Source organism: Juglans regia, chromosome 14 (assembly GCF_001411555.2).
Source record: "Juglans regia cultivar Chandler chromosome 14, Walnut 2.0, whole genome shotgun sequence".
Classification (NCBI taxonomy): domain Eukaryota; kingdom Viridiplantae; phylum Streptophyta; class Magnoliopsida; order Fagales; family Juglandaceae; genus Juglans; species Juglans regia.
This window is the reverse complement of record NC_049914.1, coordinates 6,939,788-6,961,076: the sequence shown is the minus strand read 5'-3', so window position 1 is coordinate 6,961,076 and position 21,289 is coordinate 6,939,788. Positions and strand designations below refer to the sequence as shown.

At 36.6% G+C, this 21,289-nt stretch overlaps 1 protein-coding gene and 1 pseudogene across 2 annotated transcripts; one reads left to right on the top strand and one right to left on the bottom strand.

Moving 5' to 3' along the window:
• Positions 1–1,431: 1,431 nt before the first annotated feature.
• Positions 1,432–7,834, bottom strand: LOC109002263 (disease resistance protein RUN1-like). 2 transcript variants are annotated; one of them, XM_035685102.1, is made up of 8 exons: positions 7,621–7,834; positions 6,348–6,858; positions 4,869–5,973; positions 4,382–4,675; positions 3,494–4,270; positions 2,946–3,399; positions 2,692–2,856; positions 1,432–1,643 (listed from the first exon to the last, which is right to left on the bottom strand). In XM_035685102.1, exons 1-8 carry the CDS (start codon positions 7,736–7,738, stop codon positions 1,573–1,575), a joined length of 3,495 nt encoding a protein of 1,164 aa, XP_035540995.1. In that variant the 5' UTR covers positions 7,739–7,834; the 3' UTR covers positions 1,432–1,572. The 2 variants fall into 2 exon arrangements, with proteins under 2 accessions (XP_035540995.1, XP_018835477.1); XM_018979932.2 differs by having other exon boundaries at positions 6,348–6,837.
• Positions 7,835–16,675: 8,841 nt separating this feature from the next.
• On the top strand, positions 16,676–17,013 carry LOC109002155 (annotated as a pseudogene).
• The last annotated feature ends 4,276 nt before the right edge of the window (positions 17,014–21,289 follow it).

The following is a 21,289-nucleotide window of genomic DNA, read 5'->3' as shown; positions in this document are numbered from 1 at the left end:
AACTTGATTGTACTTTATACTCCTCCCAGGCTTGTTTGAGTTTGCCATGTTGCATTTCAAGAATAATAAGGTTCTCAAGATCAAAATCAGGAGGCAAAAATTCGAGGGGACACTTATGCCAACATAGCCATCTTAGCTCTTTGGAAAGATGCTCATAGCATCCTATGAGATGTACATCATTGAGTTGGAGCAATCTCAAATTCTTCATATCTGCGAATGCTTTAGTTTTCAAACCCTCATCTTTAAGTACAGGCACATTTAAGATGATACCCTTTACTGCTTCCTATCCCTGGCAAGATAGAAAGTTAGCTTAACAATACACATCATCTTCTGTAAAACTAGAAGATCCATGAAACCAGATTAAGCCAGGTATTCTCACTATAATCCAAACAAACAAACGAACAAACATGGGATTTATGCATGATTAGAACTGCTCAAAACTCAACTGCATACCTGTAAATGTTTTCAATTATTTGAATTCATTTACAGTTCTGGATAGTAATATCATAGGATATGTTGATATACCATTCACCTTATGATGCATGCTTTGCAGAAAAGGCAAACTCTCATGCATACCTACACGTCATGTATATTGTGTCTACGTGTATGCACATGTTTACAAAAACAAATTAAATGTTTCTTACCGTATGTTTCTTTAGTACATATAACACATCTTTATGAGAATACAACCTACTACGTTTTCCGAGATTACGAGGTGACCCTTCACGAACAACCTCCCTTGCCATATCTCGAATCAAATCATGCATCCTCAACTTATTATTGGAATCAATTATCAGAAGGGACCTCTGAACAAGAATGCTTATACCAATATCAGGAAAGAAACCACACCCACAAAATATTTTGCTTACATAGTCTTTGTCCATACCAATAAAGAAACATGCAGTATCAAGAAATATGTCCATTGTACCATCATCAAGTGAGTCAAAGCATATTTTAAGTTTTGTCAGAATCTGGGGATGAGGAATTTTTTTCAATTTTTCCAATGCACTTCTCCACACAATAATGCTTTTTCCTTATGGATAAGAACCCACAACTTCAAGAACTAAGGGAACCCCACAAGCATAACTCACTACATCACTGGAAAGCATATGGTAATCTTTTGGTGGATAGGGCATCTTGAAGGCATGCCAACTAAAAAGTTGAAAAGACTCTGAAGGACCCAGTTCTTGAACCTTATATATAAACATGTAACCTTTGCCTCCTGGACGGAGGTTTGCTTCTTGCATCCTTTGTAGTCTGACCTCAGTATGGAACCTAAACCAGAAGCTACGATCTGTTATTTGTGTTAGTAAATCTTCATCTCTAGTCAGTCCAACTTTGGTATTGAAGTTACATTCTTTCAATTCTAGTAGTAAATGTTCATATCTAGTTGTAATGATGACTCTACTCCGAGAACCAACCCATTCAAAGTTTCCAATTAATGCCTGTAATTGTTTCAAGTCATCCACATCATCAAGAACAACAAGAACTCTTTTGCAATGAAGTCTTTCCATAATCAAATTGATTCCTCTATCAATGTTCCATATCTTCAAATTCTTCATTTTCAAGATATCAGAAAGGAGTTGCTCTTGTAACTGAACTAGACCATTGGGTTGGTCTTCTCAATGAAGTATGCTTCATACCTGATCATTATATCAAAAGGAAATGAAAAAAAGGGCAAGAAGTATTTTAGCTAATCATTTGAGACTAATATGTCATGACAAGAAATTAAGTGGCATCAAATTTATTAAGACTAACTAAAAATTTTGTAACTGAACAAGACCATTGGGTTGGTCTTCTCGATGAAGTATGCTTCATACCTGATCATTATATGATCAAAAGGAAATGAAAAAAAAGGGCAAGAAGTATTTTATCTAGTCATTTGAGACTAATATGTCATGACAAGAAATTAAGTGGTATCAAATTTATTAAGACTAACTAAAAATTTAGGATAACCGTATAATGTTTTCTCTCTCTCTCTCTCTCTCTCTCCTCCTTATTTTCTCTCCGTACACTTTTCTATTTTTTCGTTTGTTTGGCTGGTGATGCTGTTCATGGGAGGCTAAGTGAGTGATTATTGCAAGTATGAGAAGGGATACGGGCATGTTGAATGCTGCTACTATTGATCTTAAGTCCTTTGAGGTAGTTAGAGCTGGGCGATGGATCCACATTACAAAAAGGGGGTGGAAGTTGGTGAGAAGCCTTCACTTGAAGTTAGCCACGACATGGTGGTTCACTAAAACTTTAGAGGATTGCTTGAAGGAAGGAAGGAGGGAGTTTTATTCAGCTCACAGAGAAGGAGACAGGGGCATTCATGGCGTTGGTGGAATTCAAACAGGGAGTCGGAGAAACAATATTCTCATTCTTGAAGGAAGAGATGGGAGGGGGTGGAGAAAACTGGTAGAGGTTTTGAGAGAGGCAGGTAGAGAAGGCCGTGTAGCTAGGTCAACACCTTCAACGATTGTGACAGCAACGTCGGCAGCTCAACCCTCTAAATTGTATATGGAGGCTCTGCAAATTTTTTAAATTTTAATATAAAATATAATAAACAGTTTAATATTTTCAAATTTTAAAATAATAATAATATTAAAAATTAATATTTTAATAATATTTTATTTAATTTTTAACTTTTATCTAAATTTATTTCATTTCATCTCAATATATATCCCGGGCCAAGAGTACTCGTCTTACGTTCTATATAGGACACAAAAGAATCGATCCCGTCGTATTCCCTGAACATCCGCCGATTACGAGGTCCATGTCTTGTAAGCTTCGTAGCAAGAGTGTCCTGCATCAAATCGTCTTCCATCATTTTCTTTTTCTTTTCACTGTACACCATTGAACCGGCCTCCTCCTCTACAAAACAATTTCAATGAACAAATTTATTTACAGTTTGCCACAATACTGTAATATTAATTAGCCAGGACGTACACAATATTAATTACCAGGCTGAATGATCAGGAGATGAACTCCACACTCCTTTACTCGATTGTACTCTGGCGCCTGTGAACACTCGAACTCGAAGGACACCTCGATTTCCTCCCCATTTATCATCACCTGACCATATGGGATTTCACTACCTCCACCCACCCCCACCTGAACCAAAAGTAAATAATCCTCAGACCCTACAGTGTAACAGATAAATCCTTCAATAACTTGTCTGTGGCCTCTTGTTTTATTATGGAATACCACGCTAATTGAACCGTGCCATACATGGAGAATGTTCTTATTACTAATTACAACTCCAAATACTAATCCATTAATCACTCCTTGATCTGAAAGTGGTGGTATATGAAAGGATATGGAAGACCCTTTTCTCTTATGGCTGAACCAATTTGGAATCTCGTCACCATAAAGCCATATCTGGCGCCTCTCAACCATAGACGGCCACTTCCACTTCTGCCATTCGGGGAAAGAAACACAAATGTTCAGAACAGAGAATAAAAGAGAGTGATCAGTGATAAAGAGAGACCCAGAAAGAAAGGGAAAGAACCTGGAGCTGGAGTAGAGTATTCTTCACAAAATCAATATCTTCTTCTTGTTCAAGGCACCCTTCCAGGCCAACCGCTATCGTAGATGCTAAACTCTCAAAGCCTTGAATGTCAACTAGTTTGTGGCAGTCCCTAAGTACAAGTGCATCCAATCGCGACTCCGAAATTGAGATTCTTTCCAGTGATTCGCAGCTAAATGCAAATAAGATCCGTAAATTTGCAGGGAGAGTTGAAATTGAGCGAATGGATCTAGACTCAGCTAAATTTAAACGGGTTAATTTAGGAAGGTGACAGATGCCATGAGGGAGATCATGAAAGTCGTTGACAGATAAATCCAAATCTTGGAGTGAAGATAAGCCCCCAAAATCAATGGGAAAGTCACCTTCCAATAAATTGCTGTTACGGAGACCTAGTTTTACCAAAGACCCAAAAACATGAAGGGAAGCCCTTAGGAAATTTCTGAGATTCCATGATCTATTTGATAGGTTAATAGTAGTTCTGTCTGCAAGGTTACGCATGATATTGAAGCAGCGACCCATGAGAAAACATTTGAGAGATTTTAGGTTAGAAATGCTTTCCGGAAGATTCATAAGGCTCTTGCATCCGTTCAAATTCAGCAAAACAAGTCCTTTCAGATATCCAATAGACTCATGCAGCTCTACCAAGCCTGTGCAACCTTCAAGTATTAGTTCCTCTAGATTTGGGACTTGTAAGAAGTTCGGTGATTTGGCGAGATCTTCGCAAAAACTGAGATTTAGAACTTTCAACTTGCTGAGTATCTGCCAAAACAAATTCGCAAATGAGTAAAAAAACCTCGTGAGTTCAGCGATTAACATCAAGTACCATTGAATAAAAGACATACAAGCTAGGCATGGTAAGATTTTGCATACATTATTCTCCAGCTTCCAGACTTGTTTGATTTTGCTATACTGCATGTCAAGCACAACAAGATTTTCAAGATGAAGTCTTGGCGGAAGAAATCTCAGGGGACAGCTATGCCAGCAAATCCATCTTAGCTCTTTGGAAAGATGCTCAGCGCATCCTTCGAGTTTTAAATTTTTTACACCCTTGATTTGAAGCAATCTCAAATTCTTCATGTTTGCAAATGCTTCAGATTCCAAAGATATGACATGATCTTCATGTATGGGCGGATTTAGGCTGAGACCCTCCACTACTTCCGATCCCTAACAGAACAAAAATGTTCGATTAGGAATGTATTTAATCATTTTTTTTCAAAAGAATATATAACACCTTTGGAATGGACTAGGCCAATGATGCATGCTTGATTGGCTCAGCATACCTACATAACACGTATATCATAGTTCTGTACTACTTGGACGGACATTCTTATATGATATAACAGGAAATATCTCTTACCGTATGGTTTTTTAGTACTTTCAACACGTCTTCATGAGACCACAATCTACTACGTTTTCCTGGATGACGTGACTCTTGACGAACAATCTCCCTTCCCATATCTCGAATAAGATCATGCATCCTCAAATTGGGATAATCAATCTTCACGAGAGACCTTTGAACGAGAATATTAATAGCAATATGTGGAAAAGATCCACATTCCTCCAGTATTTTGAAGACGTATTCTATGTTGACACCCGTAAAGAAACACGCAATATCTAGAAACACCTCCCTTGTAGTATGGTCTAGTGACCCAAAACTTATTCCAAGTATTTTCTGAATTTGGGCATTTGGACTCTTTTTAAATCTTTCTAATGTAGTTTTCCATTTAATAATGCTTCTTCCCCGCAGTTCAGAACCAAAAACTTCTAATGCTAATGGAACCCCTCCCGCATAATCCACTACAGCAGTCGAAATCTCACAAAAGTCTTCTTCTGGATGGGGCATGTTGAAGGCATGCCAACTAAAAAGCTGAAGAGAATCCGAATGATTCATTTTTTCAACTTTGTAGGAGTAATTTACTCCTAGTTTATCCAGCAAATGTTCATCTCTGGTCGTTATAATGACTCTACTTCCAGGACCAAAAAACCATTCACCATTTCTGGCTAACGCATATATTTGATCGAGCCGATCCACATCATCAAGAACAACAAGAACTCTTTTTCGGTGAAGTCTTTCTTTAATCAAACTGATTCCTTTGTCAACATTACCAATCAGAAAGATTTTCACTCTCAAGATATCAAAAAGAAGTTGTTCTTGTAACTGAATTAGACCATTGGATTGTTCTGAGACTTCTCTAACATTTAAAAGACAACTACTTCCTTCAAACCCATCGCATATATGGTTATAGACAGCTTTAGCTAAGGTTGTCTTACCAATTCCGCCCATCCCATACATACCCATGATGAGAAGTTCATTAGTACTACTTGTTCCAAGTTGTAATAAAGTTTTCATCTCTTCGACATGAAAATCTATTCCTACTGGGTGCTGGACAACATTCAAGCGAATGGGGTTCAATTTATACAGAACTTGTTCAACAATCTTCTCGATGAACCTTGCTTCATACCTGATCATATCAATTCAAATGGGAAAAAGAACAGTGAATTAAGTATGAGGAGAGAGAAAGAAGAATAAAAATTTTGGAGTTACAATCTCAATCTATTAGGAATAGAAAAAAAAAATTGAATCAATAATATTCATACGTCATTGCAAGAAAGTAAGTTCTAGCTAATTTATTAGGAATACCATTCAAATAAGTTTTTATAGATAAGTTTGCATGAAAATTAATTTTTACGTACTCTCAAATAACATGCAATAGTTTTTTCTTAAAAAAGTTTGTCAAGTTAATTATTTTCATCTAAGATCCCAATGAAAATTAAAGGACAAAAGTCAACTAAAAAAACTGCATGAAAAAACACGAGTGCTTAGAAGAATAAATACCCATTTGCATCGCTCTGGGGGTTGAAGCCAGAACAATCCGCAGCTTCAGTGAAAGCTGCTCTCCAACGTTGCACTCGTTCCATATCTTCTTGAAATCTCTCTTCGTGTCTAGCAAATGTTTCGGCAAAAGGCCCAGTCTGCTGTCGTATATCGGAGGGATTCACATGGTAAAATATCGGGATAAAAATGTGGTTCATGGTACTTCTACAATGAAGGATCTGAACAAGCTCATCGAGGCACCAAGTAGAAGAGGCATAATCTTTGGAGAAAATTACAAGGGAAATCTTTGACCCATGGATCGCATTGATTAGTTCCTTGGATATATTCTCCCCTCTTGGAAGCTCATTATCATCGCAGAATGTCCGAATTCCGATTCGCACCAAAGCGGAATAGAGGTGATCAATAAAATTCTTACGAGTGTCTGCACCTCTAAAACTTAGAAAAACCTCGTAATCCCATTGGTTCGAACAAGATTTGGTAGATGATCGTACTGAAAAATTACATACAACCTCTGAGCAAATAGGGAAACGATGGAAAAAAAAAAAAAATTTGGAGGTTAATTATAATTTCACACTAAAGCATAACAGATGTGATGTGATGGACACATTAATATTTCGAAGAGCTTGAGTTTAATGAAAAAGCTCTATTACTGATCATTTGACATGCACGTACAGTCTTATACTTTTTTTTTTTTTTTTTTAGAGTTTTTTTACTCGTTATATATATACGGACATTTAATAAGAGGATAAATTAAAAAATTATATGTATGATGTGTGATGTGAAGATAATAAAATATAATTTTTTTTAATGAAAATCACCGTAAATAATGAAGTGCGTAGATATGTCCCGATACAAAATCACTGGCATGTCTACTATTTATAGGAAAATAATAAAGTCACGACTATAATTCGAAGTTTTACAATTACAATATTGATTAATTATAAAACGATTATATAAAATTATAATTATTTTTAATGAAGTTGTAGAATTACATTGATTAATTATAGAGCGAGTTATAAAATAGCTGTAATCAAGTACATCATTCACGACAGTCATAGAAATCGCACATAAATTGCCCAAAGATAAAGTCATCTGTAAAATCGGATTATTAGAGGAATAACATGAATTAAAGAAAGCTAGCTTATGATTCTCGAACCTAACATATATAAAGTACTCCATAAATCACGAAAATAAAAGTAGTAATAGACGCAACATGGTATGATATTCTATTGTACTGATCATGTGCCAGAGAGAGCGGGGAAATTAATGGTACCGTCTTTGCTCATATGGTCTCCGACAACGAGAACCTTTTGATGGTTGTTTTGGCCTTGGAATCCTGGATCAAGCTTACGCTTCAAGCTTCCTCTCGCAGGGGTGGTTTGGCCCTCCATGGTTGGGTAGTTAGATCAGTGGCAGAAAGGGAGAGATGTTGGGATTAGCAAGGGCCAGAAATCGTAGTAATTTTGGTAATCAAAGAGAAAATATGTATATCGAATAATTAAGGCTCAGTTTCTGGGTTTGGACCAATTATACACACACATATATAGGGGACCGTCTTCAGTACGACTCCACGGGAGATCAATTCTTTTACGGAAATGTTTTGGGTCTCGAATTTGGATCCACTCCACGGAGATCAATCCTTTTACAAAAATGCCTTGGGTCTTGAATTCGGAATCTAAAATATGTCCCAAATGTAATTTTTTTTTTTTTACTGAATGATTAAAAAAATATTTTTTAATAATGTTGTTTTTTTAAAAAAATATTTATGATGATTAAAAAAATACATAAAAAAAAAAAAGAAGAAAAATAAAAAACCTATTCGGGACACACTTTGGGTCCCAAATTCAGGACTCATAGCAGTTCCCATTCTTTTAAGCGTTTTATCCATGCAGTACGCGTACGACTCCAGCTTTTCAGGTATTGGTTCAACCTTCAACGATGGAAAAGATCCTCTTTTCCTGTCTCGTTTGTATTCGTAACTCATCTCAATCCATCTCAATTCATCTCATCTCATCATTATAATTTTTTTAAATTTTTACACAAAATATAATAAACAATTCAATTTTTTTAAATTTCAAAATAACTTTTCTAAATTTCTACATAAAATATAATAAATAATTTAATTTTTATTCTACTATTCATAAACCATCTCAACTCATCTCTGAATCCAAACCATTATAATGTTTTAATTCTCAAAGAATACAAGTCAAAAAGCAAGAAAATTAAACGCGTTTTAGTTTTCTATTCTAATCTGATCTTTAAAAGCCCTCAAATTAAGAATAATATATATGGAAGTAGTCGACGTTCGTAGTTGATTTTTCAGTACCATTGACACTACTCATGTTGATGATTACTACAGATTTGGAATTTCGAAGGATGGATCAGTAGTTGTAAAAAACTTGGCAGTACTTGACATGAGTGATCACGATCAAAGAAATTAAAATGAACCTCAAGACCAAGACCCATTTAAATAACTCTTATCAGCGCAAAATATACGTACGACTGCTCAAGATCATTGTAACGCCCCATTTTTGGAGATACGAAGAATTAGCTCTTATAACTTAAATTCAAATTTTATAACATATTTAAAATACTCTAATATTTTCAAAAAGTACAAATCAATTTTTTCAAATCAAAATATATGTTCATCTACCATGACACCAAAAAATACCTCAATGAGATAATTTTAAAAACTCCGTAAATATTTAGAAATATCTAGGACTCCAAATACCAAATAACATAAAATTATAAACCTATTAAATAAGACTATCCAATCAACTTGTACCTTCTGGCACTTATTCCTCTATAATCATCAAACTAATAAACTTGTACCTTCTGACACTTATTCCTCTATAATCATCAAACCTTACTCTTGACTTCCAGCTGATGCATCAAAATTATCCGAAAAATATTGTGAATATAAGGGATGAGTTATCAACAACTTAGTAAGCAGAGAACATATACCAGTGTGTAAACATGAGCATTTACAGAGATTAGAATGCATAACAAAACATTTCCATTTTCAGAGTGCGGAAGTAGAACATGTTATCAAAATATCAGAGCGAAGATTCAGAAATAAATTCATTCAAAAATATCCTTTGGCATAGCATAAATGATCATCATCATTATTAAAACATCATATCAGAACATAGGTCATGTATAATTCCCGTGATAGGGTTGTATATCTGCAGATAGCCAAGCAGAACATAAATCACTCTGTCACCAAGATGTGCACTCAAAACAGAGACCACTACTATAACCCATTGCAGGACCGTATCCACTATTATTACCCGTGATTGGGCCGTATCCACTATTATTACCCTTGGTTGGGCCGTATCCACTATTGTAACCAGTGGTTGGGCTGTAAGTCACTATTATCATCCGTGGTAGGGCCATAACTAAACAGAGTGGAAATAGAATCAAATTCAGAATTAGAGAGTCATGCCAAAAGTTTTCAGAAATCAAATCTTATCCAGAGTACTGAACAAAATTATATCATCTTCGTAATCAAAGCAGATCCAAATCATATTTACATAATTATGCACAAATTTTCATATTCGCTCTTTTTGCATAGGTCAGAAATAATATGTCAAAAATAAACTCATGTCTACACTAGTCATGACAAAAATATTTTCTCTTTTATCAGAGTTCAATGAGTATGAATAATAAATAACTGAGGTTATTTTCACATTTCTTTTCAAAACATATGATGCACATTTTCGTAAATCAACCCCAGTTCATTTTTATTTTATACAAAATCTAGCATAGGAACCCCTTTTACCTTAACTTCCTAAATTTTTCAAAATTTTCTCAAAAATGCCGAACAAATATTAATCGTCACCTATAACATAATCATGTAATTTTCATAAATTTCCAATCGAACACGTATTTTAATATTTAAGCCTAAGATTCTAAAATAACCTATTTTAATTCCTCAAAAATCTAAATTCATGTAATCCTAAAATATCGTCACATTTCTAAATTTCCTCGATATCAAAATAATACTTCTGACTTATACATTAATATAATAATTAATTAGATCCAACAAAAATGAATATTATTTAACAAAAACCTTTATTTTAATATAGTTCAATATAGAAATTGGTATCTTTGGAATATAATCCAATTAAACACATTTTAATTTAAATAAAATACCATCTGCACAAAATATAAAATTTTGAGACTTAAAACAAAGCCCATAAAAATATAACTCTGCCATGAATTTATATTAAGGATAAAAATGTAATTAAAACTCTTGATAGTTTTATAATTAGAAAGGCAAAATTGTAAAAACACTTGAAGGAGTATGAGTTGTGCTACGTATAAACTATAAACCATAAACAAAGCCTTAATGGCATTTCCGTAATTACAAGGAGATATGGGTTATTTGTAAAACAAGCTAAATTTTACGTGAAGTACGTATGCGGGTAGAGGCTAATCGAGAAGGGAGGAGAGACGCAACGACAGTGCTGGGCGGAGGTTGAAGGTGGTCCACGCGGCGGCAGAGCACTGAGATTGAGAGAGAGGGAGAGATGAGTGAGAGAGAGAGAGAGAGACGGAGAGGAGAGTGGGTGAGTTCGGGGGTAGCTTACCGAGAGGAGAGCGATGAACTTGGATGAAGTGCAGCGCCCGACGATGCTCTCTGTGCAGTGGCGATGACTTCGAGGAGGTTGGCAGTGTGGGGTGGCAGATTTGTGGCACATGGTGGGGAAGACTACTTCCTCTATTTCATGGGTCAAAAACAGAGTATTTAGTGAGTGGTGTTTCTTTCAACGGCTGGGCGACGGTGATGTAGGGCATTGCTGTGAAGGCTCTTGACCTTGCACGGTGGCTGAGAGGGAGGAGACTACGATGTGGTGGTGGTGGTTATGCTGTGATATAGAGTCTGAGTGTCGGCTGGGCAATGCTATCACACGGTGGTTTCCGTTGTGCGGGATGTGGTTCGTGTGTTTCGGGCTGGGCTTGATTGTGGCAGTGGCTGGGGTGATGCGCGGCTGTTCCACGATGGTCCCATGATTAACGCTAGGAGATGCGGCTGCTGGTCTTCATGCGAGTGTGAGGATGTGCACTGAAATTGGACGGTGGGAGGGCATGCAACGCTGTAATTGCTATCTCTATGGCAGTGCACATGTTTCGTGGTGTAGGAGGGCAGAGGTGGATGGTTGTTCTGCTGTGGAGGAAGAGAAAGTGTGCAGGACGTGTTGAAGGTGAATATATATAAAAACAAAAACTGATAAAAACCCTAGAGAAATAAAAAGGAGAGACGTGCATTAGTGCAAGAGCGTGGAAAAACGGTCGTGAAGAGCAACCCTAGTTGTGGGAGGTTATACGTGCATGAGATATGCCTAAATAGGTTTTTGAAACCCTAGGAAAAAGAGGAAGAGATGTGCATGGCGTGATCTCACCGGTTTGGCTTTAGGGCTCGTTAAAAAATAAAAAATAAAAAATTGGGCCTTGAGCCTAACTCGTTCCATAACTTTTCGGGCCAAAAACTTAAAAATAAATCCCCCTTGCTCCATAAAAAATATTTTAACCAAAAAAAATAATCTAAAATATTCAAGCTCAATAAAAAGTCCATAATCCATTAATACAAAATTTGAAACCCGTAACCTATTCTTAAAAATTACTCGTTAAAACTCAGGTGGACTTTCCATTCATATTAAAATAAAATAAAAAATTTAAACACGAATTTTGTGTTGGACTTGGGTGTTACAATCATCGTTCAAAGTTCAAAACTGCATACATATGCTTGGCGGCACGCATGTGTACGGTAAATGCAATAATATTATAAATAAATGCATGCAGTCACACTAGTTACCAACTTGTTTTTTCTTTTTCAACGTCCTAGAAAAATAGATAGATACGATTATCTATCTGTCATTGCTAAAAAACTGGTGGGTGTAGCACTGTTAAAAAAAAATTTATATATGATTATATCAAAAACAAACTCCATGATTTTTTTTAGCAATCCTACACCCACCGAGTGCGTTGTGATTCAGAAGCATTTTCAAAGCCTTTATCCCATTCGAATCACAAAATGCATTATAATATTTAAAAACATTAATTATAAAATTGACAAACTTACAAGCATACCTTCTTTTTTTTTTATACAAAACCTTCAAACTTTATTGAAAATAAACCCTCGTTTAAGGCAGATGAATACTATATAACAAACAAATCAAACCAATACCGCAACCCAAAACAATAAAACAATAAAACAATAAAAAAAAAACAAACTAAAAGTCCTATAAAGATTATCGACAAATATAAGGCAAATCCAACCTCTCCAAACGCAAAAAACCCTTCAACTCTTTAGGAAGCAAGTCATACTTTTCATACATTCTACCACCTACAGGCCAAAAAATCTGCGACCATATTACCTTCCCAAAATTGATGAGAAATAGAGGAAGAAAGTCCAGAAGAAGCTACAAGAAACTCTTCCCAAAAATCTTATAGATACCAAATCGAGCATCTTCGGGTTCTAACCCAATCCACCACAATTTAGTCACGTTCTATTTCAACATGCAAGAAACCCATGTTAGTACACATCCTTACCCCTTCCAACAGCACGCTTAGCTCAGCCTCATTACTAGTGCCATGACCAAAAAACTTAGAAAAAGCTGCCAAGAAATGTCCATCACAGTCACGGATAACACCCCCACCACCCATACTTCCCGGGTTACCTCTACAACTTCCATCCACATTTAATTTCATCCAACCCTCCAACGGCTTCCTCCATTGAACAAGGTGAGGGCTACGTACAGTGGCTATAGGGACCCTAACTTCCAGCGCAGCCAAGACCTCTGCGTCAATACGAGAAACAGCACCCCCATTAGACATTCTATCCGAGATAATACGGAGCCACACCTTCACTACCCTCCAAATGCTTGTCACAGGTTCCAGGCTACCCTCCACGCGCGCCTTGCACCTTCGGATCCACAACCTCCAAGACAATAAACAAGGCAGAATACCAATTAAAAGACCCCTCATGAAAGATTTCCTAACAAACGAAAACCAGTGAGACTCTTCATGACCACTACAAAACATGATGCACCTTCTGCGTCCCAACGCTATTTCTGCAAGACCCCATAAATTATCTGCAAACTCACTAAAGCATTACACATGATCCCTCGACTCATAATGACCTGAAGAACAGCAATCGCACTTGGAAGCAATTGGGAGTTTATTTTATGATGTACTGCTTTCGGAATGTTAAGAACAGCTAGAAGGTGCATAGACATGCTCGAAAGGACATGCCGAAGAAGAATGAGGCGACCCCCATGCGACAGCAAATTAAACTTCCACCCTGCCACTTTTTCCCTGATTTTAGCCACTAAAGGTTCCAAATCTCGAACCTTAAGTCGCCCCACAACAATAGGAACACCAAGATGAATCACCGGGAAACTCCCCTCAAAAAACCCGACATCCTCTTCAAACCAAGCCTCCTACCCGTAGAGATATGCTTAGAAAAGAACAAAGCAGATTTTTCTTTGTTAATCAACTGACCCGACCACCTCCAATAAATCCCCAAAACTTCATTAAGTCTGCGCAAAGGCCTCCTCTCCCCATTAAGAAAAACCAAAAGATCATCCGCGTAAAGAAAATAAGAAATCAAAGGTACCCCCAACGGATGAGAAAAACACTTAATCCTACCCTCCGCAAAATTCCTTCTCAAAACACTTCCTCCTTGATGATAAAATAAATAAGACGATAAAGGATCTCCTTGATGGAGACCATGGGTCAACTTGGAAAAACCCTTGTAAGAACCATTCATCGTAATTGAGAATCATTGTGAGCACACACAGTTTACCACCAAAGCACGAAATTGACTTGAAAATCCAAGACACTCAAGAACATGTATAAGGAAATCTCAATCAACTCTATCATAAGTTTTGGACATATCAATTTTTACCATAAAATTTCCATCAAATATTTTTTTATTTAAAAAATGCACCATTTCTTGAAACAGCATAATGTTCTCAAAAATACTCCGCTCAAGAATAAAAGCGCCTGCTCCTGTGAAATCATCAAGAAATACTTAATCAAGAAATTCATATACAAACACAATTCAACTTTTACACGCACATCACTCATTTCTTCTCCTCGCAATTGACTATAGATACTCAATAATGGAAAATGATATGTCAAAACATGTACGTTTCGTGCAAATTTTTTGAACAAAAAGCAAGAGCAATTCGAAAAAAATTCCTCCTTTTTAAAAATGATTTATGAGAGACTTGAATGCCCTCAACTTGTAGCGAATATATATGTCGCTTCTCACCTATAGTAAAAGGCCTTTGAATTGTTTTTAATCACATATTAAAAGCTTGTTTGATCACTTGGAATATCTCAAAATTCTATGAAAAGTAGTGAAATAATTTGCTTTAAAGTATTTTATTAGATTTTGAAAAATGAGAGAGAAAATATTGAATAAAAATATTACAAAGTTAAAAAATTATTTGAATCTAGTTTTTTAAGATTATATTTTTGTAAAACTTGTATTATTTTTATGTTTGAATGATAATTAGATGAAAAATTGTAAAATCTGAAATTGAAAAGTATTTTGTGTTTAAGCGATCGATATTTGGAAAAAGAAATTATGAGAAACTTTGAGAATTTTATATCTCATATTTTTGTCCAAATGTCCTCTTAAGTCAATTAACTAGTAGCTTCAAGAGAGTTTATCTAACCGTTAAAGAATTGGAAGATTCTTGCTTATGACAGGTAATAGATTTTTCTAGCTAGATGATTGATGTGAACTTTCTCGAGAGATGGAGAGATTTTTCTAGCTTGATGATTGATGAGAACTTTCTAGGTTACACATTTTTTTTAAATGATTTACTAGAGATTTATATGTCCTAAAACTTGTATAGAACATGTTGCCTATGATCACCTACATTCTTCCTTTTTACGGCCTTTAAAATGTTTTTAAGCACATATTAATTAAAAGTTCGTTTAAATACAAATTCATCTTAATTCATCTTAAATCAATCATTGATTAAATTCATTACTTTTTAACTTAGTATAAAAAAGTTAAACTCATTTCAACCTACTTCATACATTTATACACATATCATAAACTATTTACATTCAAACACATCTTAATAGAACTTACAAAATACTACTATTTACATATCAACTCGAATTATCTGAGATCATCTCAACATTCAAATGCAGCCTTAGAGTAACTCAAAATTTTGTAAATAGAAGTGAAATAATTGAAGTTAAAATGTTTATTGAATTTTGTAAAATGAGAGAGAAAAATTTAAGAAATTAGTGATAAATGGTTTTAAATTATTTTTGAAAAATGAGAAAGAAATGGTTAATTTTGTATTAAATTTTTTGTTTTGTTTTGAAGTTTGTTAAAATTATAATGATTAGATAAAAAAAAAATTGAATATTTAAAATTAGAAAGTATTTTGTATTTGAGTGGTGTTTGAAAAAAAATTATAAAAAAATTTAAAATATCTCATTTCATCTCATATACTAAATGTTGCCGACTTTTAACGAGTATCAACAATTCAACAGTTGGTGTAAAAAGATCAAAAATTACAAAAAAGAGCCACTTTTCTTTATAGGGTGGAACAAAGAATCATTTCTCATGTTCCATATGTAGATAATCCGTTGGAATATCTGCATTCATATGAATTAAACTAATCATCATCCATGCCGAATAAGTTGGTCAGAAAAAATGGCATTTCAAATCAACATTTAAAGGTCATTGTACAGAGAATCTTCCAATCTGAAGTCTCTCTCGTTGAATTCTTCATTCTACTTGCAATCTTTGATACTTCCCATGCAGTTAGTGATTTCAGTGTTACTGATTGGAACTCAAAATCGTTGGACTGAAAATGTTTTATCCGGGTAGAAAGGTACAGGCCCATTAGTATGGCCAGAGGGGTTTTACCCTATTTTTGTAAGGTTGCGGAAGGAAACAAGGGAAAGGGATGGGTTGCAGAGAAGGTCTGGAAGAATCCCTTTTAGGTGTATTCCGTATATTTTATGTATATCAAAGCATAATAATACAACTAAATATAGGCACTGTTCACTGACAAACTAGCAAAATCAGTTGCCCAACAAAAGGCAAGGTAAAATGCTGAATACAATTGCTTCATGTAAGCGGTGCGTAGACGGTGCTGATGTGGAAAAATAAAACATAGTGTTTCGAAAAGATTTGACAAAGCTGTGTCATGCTTTTTGGGATTTGAGCCAACTGTCGCTCAATTTTTCTCTCTCTTGGCCCCTTTGTTTTGCTCTCTTTTACTGTCATTTTCTTTTGTTTTGTTTGTTCTTGAGAGGGAAAAAAGAAGAGAGATTCAAAGCTCTGACCGAAGGCAATGGCTCCTAAACAGCCAAATAAAGGCCTCTTTGTGGGTTTAAATGAAGGCCATATTGTCACCAAGAAAGATTTGGCTCCTCGACCCTCTGATTGCAAAGGAAAAACAAGTAAAAGAGTCCACTTTGTGAGGAACTTGATCAGGGAAGTTGCTGGATTTGCACCATATGAGAAGAGGATCACTGAGCTTCTAAAAGTTGGTAAGGACAAGGGTGCATTGAAAGTTGCCAAAAGAAAGCTTGGAACCCACAAGAGGACAAAGAAGAAGCGCGAGGCATGTCTGGTGTTCTCTGCAAGATGAGGTCTGATGGAGCTGGAGAAAAGAAGTGATCTATAACCTATGCAATATTTACGGTCCAGACTGTCTGAGACTCGTTCCGAGTCTTTTTTATTTTCTTTCCTTTTATTGAGACAAAATGTGTAACACTCTTATGCGCATTCAGTATTTTGCTAGAATTGAGGTGCGACTTGAAGACCAAAGACCCACATGGAAGTCTGCACTAATACGAAGCCAAAGACCCACATGAGGAAGATGACCCACGCAGATGAGTGGGCACAGATCCACTTGAGGATCACAACGCAAGAAACCAAAGACCACGGAAGTTTATGATCTGAGAGGAGCAACACCACGCCGAAGACGAGATTGATGTCCACTGACCAGAGCATCGAAGCTGGAATCCAAAACAAACAAAACTCTGTTTTGTTATTTATTATTTTTTTTAAAGCCGTTTGCATGCCGCTTACATAGGACAACTATACTGGTAGAACCCCATGTTTTGTGGCCCATGGCCAAGCCACTAGCCATGTGGAGACAAGGGTAGACAACCCCAAAACAGCCTCTTGGGCATGCCATGGGCCCTGCCTTGACATGCCCAGGATGCCCAAGGAGGCTGGGGACCAAGCCAGCCCATTCAGCATGGCCAGAGCGCGCAGCCCAGCGCGCCCGCCTCACGCACGCCCCGAGAGAGTAGCAGTCTCGCGCGCGCGCAGCGCCCACGCCCCACGCGTACGCCCAGCTCACTTGCGCCCCAGCACCCCACGCCCAGTGCCCAATGCCCCAGCGCCCAGGCACCCTGCCTAAGCCATGCCAGCGCCTAGATCAGCCACATGCCAACAGCCATGCCAGCCATGGGCCAGCCTAGCCCACCCATGAGCTCATGCATGTCATGGGTCAACTTGGTCCATGCCAACTATGTTATTTTCTATTATTTATTTTTATTTAATTATTTATTTTCCAAGGGACCTATTGGAGTTTTCAAGTTGTAATCCTTATAAATAGGACCTTTAGGCTTTGCATTTACATCTTTTGGCAAATTTCCTAGTGAGTAGACTATTTTGTTTTTGAGATCACCATTCGGTGCTAAGGCACTTGGACTCTTTGGGGTGTAATATATGAATCCCCTAAGAGAGAATCACACATTTCAATTCGTGAATATATGTGATTCAATCTATCTATCTTGTTCTTTTTCATCTTTAGGGTGCAATTCGTGAATCCCTAAGGATCCATTAATCTTATGAGTATTTTCTATTTCATCTCTTGTCTTCCATTTTCTATCTTTGATCTTATTATTTTATGTGCATTGTTCTTGAGTTGTTCTTAAGTATTCATAGTGTTTATCCATTTCATTGCTCATTTGATCCATTCCATACCTCATACTCGACCACCATAATGTTTATCATCTTTTCTTTAAGTTTGTCAACTTCCCATAAATTATTCCCTCCATACACCTTGCCCTAGTCGAAATACACATAGCCTCCACTCCCACATACACCATTTGGCCAACCCTAGTGTTGCCTTACTTTCCATATTAATTCACATTCCCATAATTGCACTTCATCTATCACATTCATAAAACCCTAACCATACCATCCACTTACTATATTCGGTCATCCTAAAGTCATCCACCATAAACCCTAGCCGCCCACCTCAAGCCCTATAAGGAAACTCATTCCTTTTAGGAGTTTTGACATCCTCACATTCAAATTCAAATCCCTTAATTTAAAGAATTGTAAATCATCTTCAATTCCTTAAATTACTCTTCCTACAATCTTTCTAGTCAACTATTGTTGACTAGCCATCTTAATTCAAACTCAAATTCCCTTCTTCCCTCAAAGATTCCCTCCATCTTACAAACTTCCATATCCATTTCCAAATCATCTAAAATCTAGCCAACCTTCCAAAGACCAAGTCAACCCAATCCCTTCATCTTAGCCACCCAACATCCAAAACCCTAATTCCACATTAACCATTTCCGCAACCCTAGCCAACCAAACCCTAACATCACTCTTCCAACTCATTCCCAAACTCAAGTATCATCCTAAACTCCAACCCTAAGCCAACTCTTCCAAATCTCGAAATCCACCTAAGCCACCTCACAAAATCCTAGCTACACTTCACCATACCTACCCTAATCACCATCCAAGTGGCCCAAACATCAAGGGTAACCCTTAAGCCATCCCCATTGCATCAAACACCCATAATCCTAAGTCCATCTTCCTAGACCACGCCACTCCTAGTCTTACCATAGTCCACGGCAACTCTAGTTGTCTCCAACCCGAACCCTAACCCTAACCCCATCTCATCCATTCAACCCGAGCCTCCATCATCTTGGCACTTCACTCAAGAACAAGTCTAGCCGCCCACATTGATTTGCCTTAACCTAAACACTTAGCCTACCCAAATACATCAACATCCCATCACTCAAACACCATCCTTTTGTGGAAGGCCAAGCAAGTTAGCAAGATCACTCGGTCACCATCATCACCAAGGCGAGTTAGTGGACCTTAATGTTAGGGACAAGACTGGAGTCCCTAACAGTACGTAGCAGTTTTGGACTACAATTTGCTAATTACAACGAATGAAAGAATAATGTAAAATGTAAATAATCTGAAATAAAAAATAATTTACTATCCTTTATCCAAACGACGTGTAGTATCCTCTTTATTATGTAATAGTTTTGTTTCTTTTTTCTTATATGTTTTCTTTTAAAGAGATCAGAACCTTTGAGAACATAACGCTTTGGCGATATCATAGGATACGGTACACAAGCTTTCTTAATGTGCAAAACGACATGTTATGCACGTTATTTATGCAGACATTCACTTCAATTGATGAACAAAAGCATCATGGAGTAGCTGTGTCTTTCTGAACTATACCGCCGCTACTCTTTTTGGCTGCACGAAGATGATTCTGGGTCTTCAATTCTTTCCCTGCAAACATAACACCAAATTTCCACGTTTATTCAAGGCGTCTTATGAATGCAATCTTGATTAGAAGAAGAACAAAAAATAAAAATAAAAAGTGAGATCTGGGTCGGCTTTGCATCCAAAAAGAGAGAGATTGGTTGCAAATCATAGGGTTCTAAGCCATGACATACACTTTTTGTCATGCACCAGTACTACAAATTACAGGTTCTCTCTACTATATATATAAGACATGCATAGAGAGAGAGAGAGAGAGAGAGAGAGAGAGAGAGAGAATGACAAACATATATACTTGGAAGTGAAGTGGAAACGGGCATTGCAGGAGGAGGGTGAGGATCGTGTCTCGGGTTGGCTCCATGGCCATCGTAGTCCTCGGTGCCCCAAATGGTTTCATCTCCTGTGGAGTAACATCAACAGTTTACATATGCTTTTGCCAAATATCTTCTTATATTAAGTGGATAGTGACCGTTTAAGTGAATCTGGTATTTACATGCAGCTTCAATTCGTTAAGATTTTTGGGTTTCCTCTGATCCATAAATCGTATATCTCGAGATGATCTTAACTACGTCAGACCTAACAGATAAATGAAGATAATGAAATCATATATCCTACTGCATGCAACAACGATGTTACATACCTGCAGGGATTTTGCGACCAGAGCACAGTATGGAAAAGGTGAGTGAGAAGAAGAAGACGCTGAGGCGAGCTTCAAAACCCATCCCTCTCTTTCACTGTTTCTCTCTCTCTCTAGCCGAACTGTGTGAAATCTGTTCATGACTCATGACCCATCTTCTATTTGTATTGCATAGGAAAAAAAAGGCAAAACGGCTATCCGCTGCCGCTGGTAATGACAAATGGCCAACCTTAAGATAAGCCTAAGGGATTTTTTTTCTATTTTTTTCAGGTTTTTATATTAGAAGTGAAATAAATAGAATTTAAGATGCTAGGATAAAATCAAAATGTCAGGACGGTAAAACATAAATAAGAACTGAACTTGTACAATTTTTATGTTTTTACACGCTTATAAAAGCAAAATTTCCCTTATTTTATTATGTCCGATCTCACTTTCATTTGGCTTCTAATCGTGTAACATTATCTATGATGTCTCATTTAGTTTTTGTTAGCAATCTGGTCAAAATGATTTGTCTTTATAGTAACAATCCAATGAGCTAATGATCTTTGCTCTTTGCTCCACAATTAAGGAAATCTCTTATAAAATCTGATTTTAAATGCAAACAGTGTAAGCAACATGATGTCATACATCAACTTACAAATCTAATTTTTCTAAAACAAAATGAATAAATATCAGTTTGATACACATTTAAAAGTTTTCCTTTAAGAGCCCCATCTCCAAGCTACAAATCATGCAAGAATTTAATATTGAATCCGTTTTCCGTTTCAA

What these genes read in the sequence shown, in the direction of transcription:
- LOC109002263 (XM_035685102.1), bottom strand. Translation starts at nt 7,738, where the DNA reads ATGGAGGGCCAAACCACCCCTGCGAGAGGAAGCTTGAAGCGTAAGCTT. An exon ending in AAGTACTAAAAAACCATACG is followed by an intron (nt 4,676 to 4,868) that starts GTAAGAGATATT and finishes TTGTTCTGTTAG; the next exon opens with GGATCGGAAGTAGTGGAGGG. An exon ending in TTTTGTGTCCTATATAGAAC is followed by an intron (nt 1,644 to 2,691) that starts GTAAGACGAGTA and finishes TATAATGATCAG; the next exon opens with GTATGAAGCATACTTCATTG.